The following is a 14,644-nucleotide window of genomic DNA, read 5'->3' on the forward strand; positions in this document are numbered from 1 at the left end:
CAAGCCGCCAGGTCTGGGACTCGAACCATGGTTGGCATGTGGGAGTCTAGTGCCCTTAACTACCATGCCACCTGCCAGCCCTGTTGGCTTAATTTCTGCACCTAAAGTGAGAATGCCCAAGAGGATTCTGCCTATGGTGTACGCAGGATTCCTGGAAAGAAAAAAAGGCCTCTGCCTTAAGTTCTCTACTCACTCTCCAGCAGGCTGAAGTAGCAGGACTTCTATACCTCTGTTTTGCCTGTAAATGACTTGTAGACGTGAGACCTATTCCTAGGGGCTCTGAAATACTGCAGAGGCGTTGTGACATACTGCAGAGAAACATGACCTGTTAACAATATCTGAGTCCTCAGGTCAGTGTCTGGTGTCAGTGTCAGTGCATCAGAATCTGCCTGGTCTTCAGGCTGGCATCTTAGGTACCTCACTGTCTCAGCGGTCCCACTGATACCAGGAACTCAGCCAGGATCTGCCCAAAGTGAACTACTTAAGCTTAGTACATTTCCTGAGAGGATGAGGGTATCATACCTTCTCTTTGATCTGGGTCTTTGCACAGGCTGTACCTTTTGCCTAGAATACTCCACGCAATCCCTATGGGCTGCTTAATACCTCCTCATTCTTCAGGTCTCAGTTTAAATATCATTTTCTAGAGGAAATTTAAACTGCTGACTTGGCAGAGGAGCAAGGCATTCCAGCTATCTGCTCTTATAGCATCATGTCAATCTGCTTTTACTGCATTTAACATTCAACACACTGCAATATCTCCAGGCCATAGGATATTAATTACTTAATACAATTTGATGATCATTGGCTAAATAATTAGTGACTGACACCTTCCTGTATTGGGCACTATACCAGGCACCACTGACATACTGGTGAGCAAAACCAGACATGATCTTCCCTCATAGAGTACACATCTAATCACCAGTCACAGAGTAGGCATAAAATTATAGCTGTGGTGTTAAGAAGAACCTGGTGTTACAATTCCATGTAGCAATGATGATTTGACTAAGATAACCAAGAAGAGTGAAAAATTAAGGAGAAGAAAACTGGTGGGAAGAGTGCTCCCCACAACAGCTGCAACATATGCAAAGGTCTTGTGATGACGGATAAGTTGCTGAGGGAATAAGATGAAGCTGGAACAGGATGATGGGGCCAGACCACACAGCACATTGTGGTCTATGCTGAGGGCTTTTAGATTTTAATCCTAATGACAATAGTAAATCACTGAAGGGTTTGAAGCTAGCTCATAGCACCAAAGATGAAAAGAAAAGTGGATGAATGTGGGCCACCTGAGATAAAACAGGCAGTTTTTTGTGATGAATATGATATAACCGAGGTGTCCAGTAAAACTTACCTAATGTATAGATTGTGGTGTCATTCACTGAGATGGGGAACAGTAGCAGAAGATCTGATGGCAGGGGTAAAGATCATGGGTTTGATTTCAGACATGTTGAGCTTGAGGTCTGATTAAGAGTATGAATGTAGTTATCTAAGATCTTTAGAGGTTTGTATTAGAGACACAAATAGATGAGTCATTTCTGAAAGGTTGTGACTGAAGAAGGGGGCATGAATAAAATCAATTAGGGAGAAAACAGAAGTTGAAGAGAAAAGGTGATTCAGGATTTAAGTTTGAGGAGTACAAACATTTAAGGGCTGAGTATGGAGTGAGTAGAAGCAGCCAGAGAGATAGTGGTAAACGGTTGAGAATTTTGGGTCACAGAAGCCCAGGGAAAAGTTCATTCAAAAAGGAGACAGTAGTCATCAGAGAAAACTGATAGCATAATATCTTGAGAAGGACAGAGAATATGGGCACAAAAGCATGGGTGGAGGAACTGCTTTAGCTTTGAGGAGAGACAGCTGCTCTATGTAAGGAGCAAAGGAGGATACTGATAGATTTATATCTTTGCAGTGGGAAGTTGAGGGAATTCTATTTTCTCTGTGAAGAGGTGAGAGTCTTTACAGAGAGGGAGGGAAGAAAGTAGAGACCAAAGATTTTAAAAGAGTAGACAGTAGGGAAGAGAACTGACCTCAGAAACATAGAAAGATAGCTAGGCCATATTCAGGGCCTATTTGAAGTGAATGATCATGAATTTAAAGTAGAACTGATCTTCTCTGCTTTGTTCTTTTTCCAACAGTGCTTGTTGCTCTTGTGTACACAAGTAGAAAATGTATTTAAATAAATCAAGTAATAAAAGAAGGCCTAAACAAGTAGCAGAAGACAAAGTAATTTGAAAAAATGTAAGGAATAGAAGCAAAGATAGAGAATGAAGCCCTCTGCTACTGTGGTAAGAACTCTACTCCTTTATTTGACTCACAAATAGCACCCTCACCCCGCTGCTAACCTTTAGAGGAGCTGGAGGCTGAAGCAGGTCGAGAGGATCGTTTACGGTGTCCATTTTCCACACTCTCAGAAGCCACAGTTGGTTCTTCAGTTCGAGAGTTTCTTCGGCTTGGGGTTTTGGACTTTTCAACTATCTCTTTGGGCTCACTGCTGACAAGAGAAGCACAAAGTTTCCATGGAGATGAGGGAATCAAGTCACACAAAAAGGGGTCCTTCAGATACTTTTATTCACAAGGCATGAGACTAAGAACTACAGAGACCAGCAGATGGCGTAATGGCTATGTCGCTGTATTCCCATTTAGTTGACTGCAGTTCAAGTCCCGGACCTGGTGGCTTAAACTCACGCCAAGTGCACGTGCATGTGTGTCCAAGATCCCAAGAGGAGAATGGAGGAGACAGGATCGCGGCATGGCCATCCCCCAGGGGGGTGATTTCTTGCTCTCTGTCTCCCTTGTCTCTCTCTTTCTGGCGAGCATATGCGCCCTATAGCAAAATGCTCTTAAAAAAAAAAAAAAAAAGAACTATATAGTCACTCTGGAGAGAAAATACTCCTCCCTGTGATAGTGAGCACTATTACATTCTATAATACTGAGAATTTAAAAGCCTAGCTTGTTACATTAAAAAGTAAAGTACTGAAGCATGATGTTGGTGAAATTGTTTGAAAACAGGAAGAACTTGGAAGGGGCCATGCAATAGCACAGCAGTAAGGCAACTGGATAAAGAAAAGGTCCTGGGTTTGTGTTCCAGCACCTCCCTGAGCATACCAGGTGTGCATGCAAATGCCCATGATCTAGGCCAGCAGAGGCTGGAAGCGAACTGTAGTGTGCAGACTCTGTTGAGTGTGCCTGTCTCTCTGTCTCTTTCTCTCTGTCTCATTTACTCATGGAAGAAATTTTTAAAAAAATTTAAAAAGCTATGAAACAAACCCTCCAAACTTCCTCACCCTTTTCTTCAAAAAATAAAAATTTTAAATTTTCTGATTTTTTTTAGTCATGAAAAGGGTATTTAATATGTTTGAAAATTACTACTAATTCCTAACAGTATCTAAAATCTAAAAAAACATTAACATATATTGACATTTATTATGTGTCTGGTACAGAAACTAGCATATTACAAGTCACATATGGGAATATATTCGCAATACGGATGACCCCCACATCAACCTCCTCTTTTTTTAATATGCAAAGATTTAAAATAGGTAAGATTAAGTGTTATTTAGGATATAATGACAAAAATATTTTCATATATGATAGGAGTGGAAATTTTATAACAATTCTGAACAGGAGGCAATTTTGCCTCTGGAGACATTTTTGATCGTTACAATTTGAACTGGGTGGTGCTACTGGCATTTTTTGGATAGAAGACAGCTCTCCACAACAAAGAACCATCTGACCCAAAATATCAATAATGTTGAGGTTGAGAAACCCTTGTGTAATATTGTGAGTCTGCAATTTCATTTCTAAATGCCTAAGGAAACAAATATATTTTAAATTTATTTCATTTATTATTATTATTATATTTGCTATAGGGCACATGTGAGAGAGAGACTGAGAAAGAGAAAGAGAAAATGAGATAAGAAGCCACCAGGTCTAGGATTCAAACCCTAGTCAGCCATGTGGGAGTCCAGTATCTTTAACATCATGACACCTGCCAGTCCCAAGACAATTCTTTTACAAAGCTCTAATTACACACAAGGATGTCAAAGCATTTTATTTATAATAATGAAAATGGAAGACCTAAATATCTATCTAATAATGGTAGGTAACTAAATCATGGCACATCTATATACAGTTATGAAAAATCATGTTATAAAATTTAATAACAAAACTGTTTATGATACATTAAGTGGAAAAAGGTTACCAACATTATGAACAGTATACTCTCATTTTCATTATTATATTGAATGTGTGTGTGTATGTAGCCACATATGAATATGAGATATATATATATATACACACACACACATAGAACTAACTCAGTATCTCTATCTGTATGCATACTCTAAAAAAATGACTAGATGATGAACTAAAAATGTCAGAAAAGTCATGACACACTTTGCCATGGGCAAATATAGAAAAAAAAAACATCATGACTTTTCCAACAACCGAATATATAAAGTAAATATTGCTGAGTTGTAGGAATACTGATTTACTGGTGATTTACTCGTTTTCTTCTCTGTAGTTCTTTGCTCTGAATTTCAAATATTCCTTAATAAACTTTTCCTACTTTATTTATTATTCTTTTTGGAGAGGTTTTCGCTATAGGGCGCGTACGCTTGCCAGACAGACAGAGACATAGAGACAGAAAGCGAGAAATTACCCCCCCAGGGGGGATGGTCACGCCGCAATCCCTTCTCCTCCATTCTCCTCTTGGATCTTGGGCACGCATGCACACGCGCCCGGCGTGAGTTTTAAGCCACCGGGTCCGGGATGCGAACCGCGGTCGACTACATGGGAGTCCAGCGACATAGCCATTACGCTAACTGCTGGTTCCCCCTACTTTATTTTTAATACCAGAAGTCATATGTGTGTGCACATGAGGGATGGAGGGAGATAGGAAAAAAGAGGAAGAGAGAGAGAAAAAGGAAGAGAAAGAGGAAAAAAAAAAAGAGAGAAAGAGAAAGAAAACATCCTAATGGGGCCTACAACACCTTTCCTCCAATTCTTCCTGTCAGGATCCTGGGTACTCGCATGTATACCAGATGTGTGTTTCAAGCTGTCCTGGCTGCGACTTGAACCCAGATTGGCAATGTGGGATCTGGCCTCTTCTGCAGGGTGCTTTAACTGTTGTGCTATACGGCCAATCTGCCTTTTCTATTTTCTTGGTTCAAAATATACATAGTAAAATCATTAGGGGCAAAAAGAAGCTGATTTACTTTCAAGCTATAGAAGTGAAGTAAGAGTAATGCTACAAACGAAAATTGGTCAAAGGGCTGGCTTTCCTGGGACATCCTCCATGACTTCACTCCCCAAGCGAAGTGCCTTCCTAGGTTATGAGCTCCTTAAAGGCAGGAACCACCCTTACCTTACTTGTCCCCTGTTCACTGCTAGTAGAGGACCCTTTGCTAGTAAGACTAAGGCTAAGAATTGGGCCACACCGTTCACTATCCAGCTTGATGTCTAATAGCTGCCATACATCCAACCATAACCCAGCGCAAATCAGGGAGAGGTGAAGCTGGGTCTGGGGTGGAATTACAAGTTAGGGGGGTTTATACCTCTGTTTAGAGGTGTTAAGGAAAGCTTTCTGGCTGGGAGCCCAGAAAATGGTCAAAGCTTCCAAGAAAGGAAGATTCTTAGTGGAAGTTGTTCTTTTCTCCAGGGAAAACAAAAGTCACAGCAACCCTGTCCTGATGTTTATATGGTCAGTACTCAAGCAGCTCAGGAAAGGAATACCTACAGGGTATTTTTGGTTTGATTAGCTTCTTTCTTTAGACAAGTAGTTGATGTATGCTTAAGAAATGCAAATGAATTCAATATTAGCTCAATCCAAATAAAATCAGATGGGCAGAGTGGCATTGTAGAAATCAAAATGAATTTAGAATCAGGTGAACAAGAGTTGGTTTTAGCTATGCATTTGTTGGCCATGATATTTAACTTTTAACTCTCTCTATATTCCAGACTCTTTGATTTTAAGCTGCAATATATAGGTTAAATGTGAGGACTCTGGAGTCACAGGGTCTGGGTTTAAATCTTAGCTTCACCATTTAGTAAATCTGTAATCCTGGGTAATTTAAATTATCTGAATTTTAGATTCCTTATCTATAGAATAAAATTTACTTCCCTATTAGGAACTGAAAATAAAATTACATATATCTAGGGAGCATGTAGCCCAATGCATAGCATGGAATAGCATTTAAACAAATGTTGGATATTAATGCTTCCTCACAGGGCCGATATGAAGAATAAAAAATGAGAAAATGGGGTACCAGCAGTTAGCAAAATGGCTGTCACTGAGTTCCCACGTAGTCGACCACAGTTTGAGTCCCAGACCCGGTGACTTAGACTCACGCCGGGCGTGTGTGCATGCGTGCCCAAGATCCTGAGAGGAGAATGGAGAAGGGATTGCGGCGTGGCCATCCCTCCTGGGGGTGATTTCTCGCTTTCTATCTCTCTGTCTCTCTCTTGTCTTTCTGGCGAGTGCACGAGCCCTATAGCAAAAAAAAAAAAAAAAAAACCAAAAATGAGAAAATGATAGTGAAGGTGTTTTACAAATTAAACTGCTATGCGAATATGAGAAACTCTTTAAAATGTTATTTAGTGCATTCCTACACCAAAAAAGGGTTGACTTTTGGAAAATAATATTCCTCTCCATGGGGTTAATGTGGCTGAATCCACAGATATGATTGGTTTTGGTAGGTTATGTGGGACAGTACAATATAACAATAAAAAAAGCATGGGTTCTGGAGTCAGATACAACCTGACTTTCTTTCTCTTTTGTCTACAGAATCAACAACTATAATTTCAAAAACAGTTATAAGGATTATTAATAATAAAGATAACTCTTGTGTATTTTTTTGTGTATGTGTATGCTAGAAGGCACATGCACTTGCCAGAGAGACAGAGACAGAAGGGGAGGAGTAAGCACCCTTTGTGGGGAATGGTCATGCTGTAATCCTGTCTCCTTCTCTCCCTCCTTCCAGGATTTTGGGTAAGCATGTACATGTGTCTGGCATGTTTCTCAAGCTAAAGTGTCTGGGACTTGAACCACATGGTTGGCCATGTGGGATCTGACTGCTGTAACTACCAGGCCATGGAGCTACCCGTATTTTTAAAGTTTATTGATTTCTTCCACAAGAGAGAGACAGAGATAGAGAGAACACCTCTAAAAGGGGTCTTGATGCCACAATCCACCCCAAGCCTTCAACCAGCTGTGGATGATGGGCAAGTGTGTTTCCAATACACTCAGCGAAGTCTTCAGAGATATGATTCAGGAACCTTTTCACATGGAATTGCCTCACACAGGGTTGTGTTTACCACTGTGCTACTATCTGGGGTATGTGTGTATACATTCACACTATATATAAATCTATACATACTTTTTTTTTTTTTTCAGTTTGCTATAGGGTGCATGTCCTCACCAGAGACACAGAGAAAGAGAGAAAGCACCTTCTGGGAGGATAGTCATGCCATAATCCCTTTAATATTTTCCTATAGGGATTTTTTTTTTTTGAGAGATTTTTGCTATTAGGGCCTATGCACTTGCCAGAGAGGCAGAGAGAAAAGGAGAGAAAAAAAGTGAGAAATAATCCCCCAGGGGAATGGCCACTCTGCAATCCCTTTTCCTCCATTTTACTCTTGGGATTTTGGGCCTTGTATGCATACATGCTAGGCCTGAATTTAAAGCTGCCAAGTCTAGCACTTGAACTGTGGACAACTATGTGGGAGTTCAGCGATATAACCCTGAGGCCATCTGCTGGCTCCCATCCTCTAGGGATTTTTAATACACACACACATTTGACATGTTTTTCAAGTTGCTGGGTCCAGGCCTCATACTATACAATCAGTCAGGTGGCATGGATGTTTTAAATATATATGTATATATTTTATTTTATTCATTTTTTTAAGACAGAATCTTGTTCTGTTGCAATCCTCTTATCCTAGCCTCCCAAGTAGCTGGAATTATACACACATGCTACTACCAACAGATTTTTTTTTTCTTTTTTTAGAGAGGTTTTTGCTATAGGGCGCGTGCGCTTGCCAGACAGACAGAGAGAGACAGAAAGACAGAAAGCGAGAAATCACCCCCCAGGGGGGATGGCCACACTGCAATCCCTTCTCCTCCATTCTCCTCTTGGGATCTTGGGCATGCACGCACATGCGCCTGGCGTGAGTTTAAGCCGCCGGGTCCGGAACTCAAACCGTGGTCGACTACGTGGGAGTCCAGTGACATAGCCATTACGCTAACTGCTGGTCCCATGCCAACAGATTTTTAGAGTGGACTGGGAATCGAATCCAGGCTCCTATGTGGTCTGAGCCTGCTGAGCAGCAGCCATCAACCAATATGCATTACTGTGACTGGACTAACAGCTCCCAAACATTGAACAATGATATTTATTCATTATGCTGAATGCCGAACATGTTATGGCATTTAGTTTTTTTAAAAGAGGTTTTTTGCGTGCGCTCACCAGAAGGACAGAGAGACAGAAAGCAAGAAATCACCCCCCCGGGCGGAAGGCCATGCCGCAAACCCTTCTCCTCCATTCTCCCCTCGGGATTTTGGGCATGCATGCACACATGCCCGGCCTGAGTTTAAACCACTGGGTCCAGGACTTGAACTGTGGTCGACTACATGGGAGTCAGCAACATAGCCATTACGTCAACTGCTGGTCCTGGAGTTTAGTTTTAAAAACAACTATAAAAGGTAGAAACTTGGCCACCAAATTTTATTAGGAGAAACATTACTAAAGGGCTAGGACTCATGATGACAGTTCTCTACATTAGCATTAAAAACAGACTGGTACAGGGGCCAGCAGGTGGCATGGTGGTTAAGGGCGCTGGACTCTGACATGGCTGAACATGGTTCAAGTCCTGGACCTGGTGGCTTGTCTTCTCATTCCTCTCCCCTAACTCTGTACCTCTTAGGTCAAATTTAAATAAATAAATAAATAAAGTTAAAAAAAAAAAAAAAAACTACTTTTATTTAACTTTATTTATTTATTTATTTATTTTGAGATTTGACCAGAGATGGCCAGAGTGAGAGTGAGTGAGTGAGTGAGTGAGAGAGAGAGAGAGAGAGAGAGAGAGAGAGAGTGAGATGGAAAGTTAGTAAGCAAGCCACCAGGTCCAGGACTTGAACTGAGGTCAGCCATGTGAGAGTTCAGCGCCCTTAGCCACCATGCCACCTGCTGGCCCCCAGTAAAGTAATTCTTAAAAACAAAAAACTAAAAGCAGACTGATGCAGAGTGAAGGAAAAGGACCAAGTGAGAAATGGTTTAAAGACTGAGAAAGCTAATTCCCTTCAAAGAGGCTTATGCTATGTTCATGCTAAGTCTGTAGAAATGATGACCATCTTACCTTTGTCCAGAGACTACAACAGCATTTGCCTCAAGTTCTGTAAAAAATACAAAGGACAGAAATAAGATGTGGAAGCTGTTGGTGCCTATGTCCCCAGGGAGAAGTTAGGTATCTAGAAGAATTCCAAATGTTCTAGTAGGCTAAAGTGTCCCTTTGGCCAGCAGGTTTCTCACCTTACATGGTATGGAGATAAAACTGGCATAGACACAACTTGGTCTGTCTAGGACATAAGACACTTACTTAGTCTATTTTTATTTCTACTCTCCACTCTGAAATAATCCTGTTTAGAGTAATCGAATTAAATTCATTCTCCTGGTTTGTACTTCACTTAGCTATAACTAGGTTAGTAAAATAAGCCTCTTCCTCTAACATAGAAGAGATTATTTTCATTCTTTTTTTTTCTTTTTTTTTTGAAGAGGTTTTTGCTATAGGGCGCATGCACTTGCCAGAAAGACAGAGCGAGACAGAGAGACAGAAAGCAAGAAATCACCCCCCGGGGGGATGGCCACATCGCAATCCCTTCTCCTCCATTCTCCTCTTGAGATCTTGGGCACACATGCACACGTGCCTGGTGTGAGTTTAAGCCACCGGGTCCGGGACTTGACCTGCGGTCAACTACATGGGAGTCCAGTGACATGGCCATTACGCTAACTGCTGGTCCCAAGAGATTGTTTTCATTCTTAAAATATCTCCACCCTCTCGACTCTAAAAAAGACAGAAATCTTCAAATATGTCTTAAACATCTATTAAGAATATATTCTCCTTCAGGGACCAGCAGTTAGTGTAATAACTATGTTGCTGGACTCCCATGTAGTTGATCTTGGTTCGAGTCCCAGACCTGGTGGCTTAAACTCACACTGGGCGCATGTGTGTACGTGCCCAAGATCCCGAGAGGAGAATGGAGAAGGGATTGTGGCGTGGCCATCCCCCCTGGGGAGTAATTTCTCACTTTCTGTCTCTCTGTCTCTCTCTGTCTTTCTGGAGAGTGCATGTGCCCTATAGCAGAAACCTCTCAAAAAAAAAAAAAAAATTAAGTTGGATTGAGAGGGGAATAGAAGAATGGATTGGTATTCACCAAGCTCAGGAAATCTTTACAATCCTTACAGCAGAAAAGTAAGGAAAAGAATTGCAGAAAGGAGGATGGGTTAGAAGAAATGTAACATGCATTGAGAAAGAACTGTCACTGTCTAATTTATTTATTTAAAGAATTAATTTTATTTATTGTTATTATTTTAATTTGCTCCAGGACATGTGTGCTAACCATAGAGAGAAAGCAAGCCACCAGGTCTGGGATTCGAACCACGGTCGGATATGTCAGAGTCCAGTGACATGGCCATTACGCTAACTGCTGGTCCCAAGAGATTGTTTTCATTCTTAAAATATCTCCACCCTCTCGACTCTAAAAAAGACAGAAATCTTCAAATATGTCTTAAACATCTATTAAGAATATATTCTCCTTCAGGGACCAGCAGTTAGTGTAATAACTATGTTGCTGGACTCCCATGTAGTTGATCTTGGTTCGAGTCCCAGACCTGGTGGCTTAAACTCACACTGGGCGCATGTGTGTACGTGCCCAAGATCCCGAGAGGAGAATGGAGAAGGGATTGTGGCGTGGCCATCCCCCCTGGGGAGTAATTTCTCACTTTCTGTCTCTCTGTCTCTCTCTGTCTTTCTGGAGAGTGCATGTGCCCTATAGCAGAAACCTCTCCAAAAGAAAAAAAAAAAAAGAATATATTCTCCTTCAAAGGACTTCTTGAGTTTTCAGAGGGTAGAGAGCTTTGCCTTTGAGATAATACCTGCAGACCCCATTATGTTCTTCTTCCTCAGCTTCCCACCAATACCCTCCAAAAAAGAAACCTCAGTAATTTGTCTAGGAGGGTTCTGTACCAGTGATTACCCACTGGGTTTATCAGGCACTTCTTTCTCAGCACCAGCAGAAAAATGTTTCCTTCCTCTATTATCTGCCTTTAGATAGTTCCATCTTTTCCAAAAGTCCTTCCTTGATGCACCAGATAGCAGTGATCTCTCCTGCCTCTGGCTTCCCACATCCTTTTATCTATTCCTCTATTTAGTGAATTTAGCACTTCATACCCGATGTATGTGTCTAACCTATCCTGATTACACCTCCTTGAAAGCAGTGAAGTCAGAGTGCCTGGGTTAAAACTGTGACCTCAGTGCTTATTAGCCATGTCATCTTAGAAAAATTATTTGACCTCTGTCCTTAATGCCTCATCTGAAAAATGGAAATAACCACTTTATCCATTTTAAAATTAAAAAGATTAAATGAAATAATACATATAAAAATTTTAGTACAGCATCTGGCAATTAATAATAATGCAATTTTAGCTACTATTATTATTGCTATAATGATCATGTTGACACAGCTTTCCATGTAAAGAGGTTGGACTACCTTGCCTTCAATCTAAGATACTGGCAAAGGGGAAACCTTGCTTCTCACTTGCTGTTTAGCTCCCCATATCTCAGCCACAACACTTGGAAACCCTGCCACAAGAAATGACAGCAACTCACTGAGTCTCTGCCACCTTGCTGGCTCAGCTGGAGCACACCTCAGGTAATGTGAGCTCAAAAATGAAAATTACTTAATTTGAGCGGTTTTAACCTTGGTAAGTTTTTTCTTCTGAAATAAGATAGAACGTGATGTTTCTAAGAAATTTAATATTATCACTGCTAATATAAGTGGAGATCAAAGGGATTTGGTGAAGGTAGTAAGTGGCTCTGGGGTTATTTTAAGGAAAATAATCTGAGATGAACTTTTAAAAGAAACAATATATCAGCCATTTCTTTGAAAAGGAAAAATATGATAAAGCCCATTTTCTGGAGTAAAGTGTTTCGGCATGAAATGAAACTTTTCCCCTTTCTAGTATTTTTTTCCTAACCCAAAATGAGTTTCACTATTTGACCCCTTCTCTGAATAATTTGCTCCATTCCTAGTTTTCCCAAATGTCTAGCATAATGTCAGGTATCATACGGGCAGTTAGTAGCAAAGAGAGAATCTGGGTGGTGAACTGTTTTTTCCTTATACGTTCTTTTCAGAGGCCTGGTTTTATCCGCAGGGAGGACGGCAGAGAGTCCTATCCATTGCAAAGTATGCAGCACTCTGAAGCTGGTTTTAAAATAATCACAAGCTATACTTTACTTTTACCTGCTTAAACTCACAAAATTAAACATGATTTTATTTATTTTTTAAATAAACTTTTTTCGAGTATGTGACTTGTTCTTTGAATGAGATGCTAACCTCTTTTTTTGTTTTGTACCCCTCAATGACCTACAGTGACAAAGAGCCAGGCAAGACTAAACTGCATATTTATGATATTTATCTGCCTTGGTAGTCCAATCTATAAAGGTAGAACAAGTACTGTTACTGCTGTTAAGATCCTGTGGTCAGAGCTGACTCGGCATCCCATAGCAATTTGTCAGATTACCATGAACTCCTCTTTCCAGAAACGCCATCCCTAGTGCTATTTACAATACCTTGGTCATGGGGAAAAATTTAATCTAGATATGACTGAAATGACTCTGGATCCCTAAAGGAATGGCTACCTTGCTGTAGCAGAAGTTCTCTGAACAAGCCTCCACTCCTGTCATGATAATACAATTACTATCTTAAGTGCATTAATGATTGCTACCCTGGTAAGTCACCGTCTGCCAGCTAGTCAGCTGTCAGCTATGGGAGCCAGGGTCATGGAACAGGGCAAACTTTGCAATGGAAACCACCCATGGCTGAGTGGCAGACAGACAATGGGCACTGAGATGCCCTTCTTGAGTTCCCTGGCTGACACGGTGAATGCGTAAAAGAACAAGCTGGTCATGGGGAAAATAACTTCAAATAGTACTGCACAAACTCTTCCACTCAATCAAGTTTGCTATGAAGCAAATAGATAAGACAGTTCCAGCTACTTCCTGGTATGAGAACATGTGATAGTGAGGGCACAGTTCCTTTGCACATAATTCATCCCATTCAGGTTTTCCCAAAGTGTTCCTTACCTGGTCTGGCAACAGACCCCTGCAGTGCTGTGGCTGGAGTTTCCTTTGGGACTAAATTCTGTGAAGGCGCTAAGGCAAGAAAAAAAAAAAAAACAGGACTTTTACTTTCCTTTCTAAACAAACAAAAAAAGTTATCTGAATCAAGGGCTAAGTAACTACTGAAACACTTAAGAGGACAGTACTTAAAGTTAGCCTCGAAATTATATTTTTAAACTTACTTTAAATAATTAACTCCTATAACACTCAATAACAAAGATTACCATTTAGGAATATTTGTTTTTCCTTTTTCTACATACAAAGATCAGGGAAGGGGATGACTGTTAGAACAATAGCACCCACGCTTTTTTTATCTTGGTATCAAGTTTCAATCACTACTCTGAAAACCTAAAACCATCCCTTAGGAGGCAATCTGAACCACTCCCCCTCCCCCCCAAAATCAGGAAAGAGAAAACATTCAGTGGTTTTTGTTTTAGATAATATCAAAATATTAAGAAAATTAAAAAGTAGGGAACCAGCAGTTAGCATAATGGCTATGTCGCTGGACTCCCACGTAGTCGACCGCGGTTCGCGTCCTGGACCTGGTGGCTTAAACTCAGGCCGGGTGCGTGTGCATGTGTGCCCAAGATCCTGAGAGAATGGAGGAGAAGGGATTGCGGCGTGACCATCCCCCCCAGGGGGTGATTTCTCACTTTCTGTCTCTATGTCTCTCTCTGTCTGTCTGGCGAGCGCACGCGCCCTATAGCGAAAACCTCTCGTCCCCCCAAAAAAAAGGTAAAAAAGAAAAAAATATTAAAAAGTAAAACATATTGACTAGGTTTTTCTACACCTTGTATTTACATAATGACACTGATTTTACCTTTCCAAGAGCAATTGCCCAGTAGGAAGACAAGGTAACCTGGCTTAGTCTCTGGGGTTCAAACTACCTTCTCAGGCCAGCAGTCCCCTAACAGAGTAAAGAACTAAAGAAACAAATGTCCTCTATCTCTCCTCCCCTGCTCCTTTACATTTTAACTTAAAGTGTTTCTGAATATGAAGTATGAAATTAGGTCTGGATATAAAAAGCTAGATATCCACCCCATTTCAGGATTGTGTTTCATTCCAGAAGACTGGCACTCTGGGTTAAAAATTACCCCTTATCTACAAGAATATAGTGATGAAGTCAACAGTCTACATAAATATGATCTCTGAGCAAAAGCATAACTAGTGTAAACTCATCAATATAATGAGAGGATTTGATTAGGCTGTCTGTTGTATCTCATCCAGCCTGGAAAGCTAGTTTCAAAGCTCA

At 40.8% G+C, this 14,644-nt stretch overlaps 1 protein-coding gene across 2 annotated transcripts in view; it reads right to left on the bottom strand.

The window, feature by feature from the left end:
* The window catches only part of NCOA6 (nuclear receptor coactivator 6), a 77,644-nt gene that overhangs the window by 6,236 nt on the left and 56,764 nt on the right, over positions 1-14,644 (bottom strand). For both annotated transcript variants that reach the window (XM_006144036.3, XM_006144035.3), the window contains 3 exons: positions 13,357-13,425; positions 9,352-9,388; positions 2,340-2,488 (listed from right to left, as the gene is read on the bottom strand). In XM_006144036.3, coding sequence (XP_006144098.1) covers positions 2,340-2,488; positions 9,352-9,388; positions 13,357-13,425 — 255 coding nt within the window. The remainder of the gene's footprint in view (positions 1-2,339; positions 2,489-9,351; positions 9,389-13,356; positions 13,426-14,644) is intronic.

This window comes from Tupaia chinensis, unplaced genomic scaffold (assembly GCF_000334495.1).
Source record: "Tupaia chinensis unplaced genomic scaffold, TupChi_1.0 Scaffold000115_1, whole genome shotgun sequence".
NCBI lineage: Eukaryota > Metazoa > Chordata > Mammalia > Scandentia > Tupaiidae > Tupaia > Tupaia belangeri.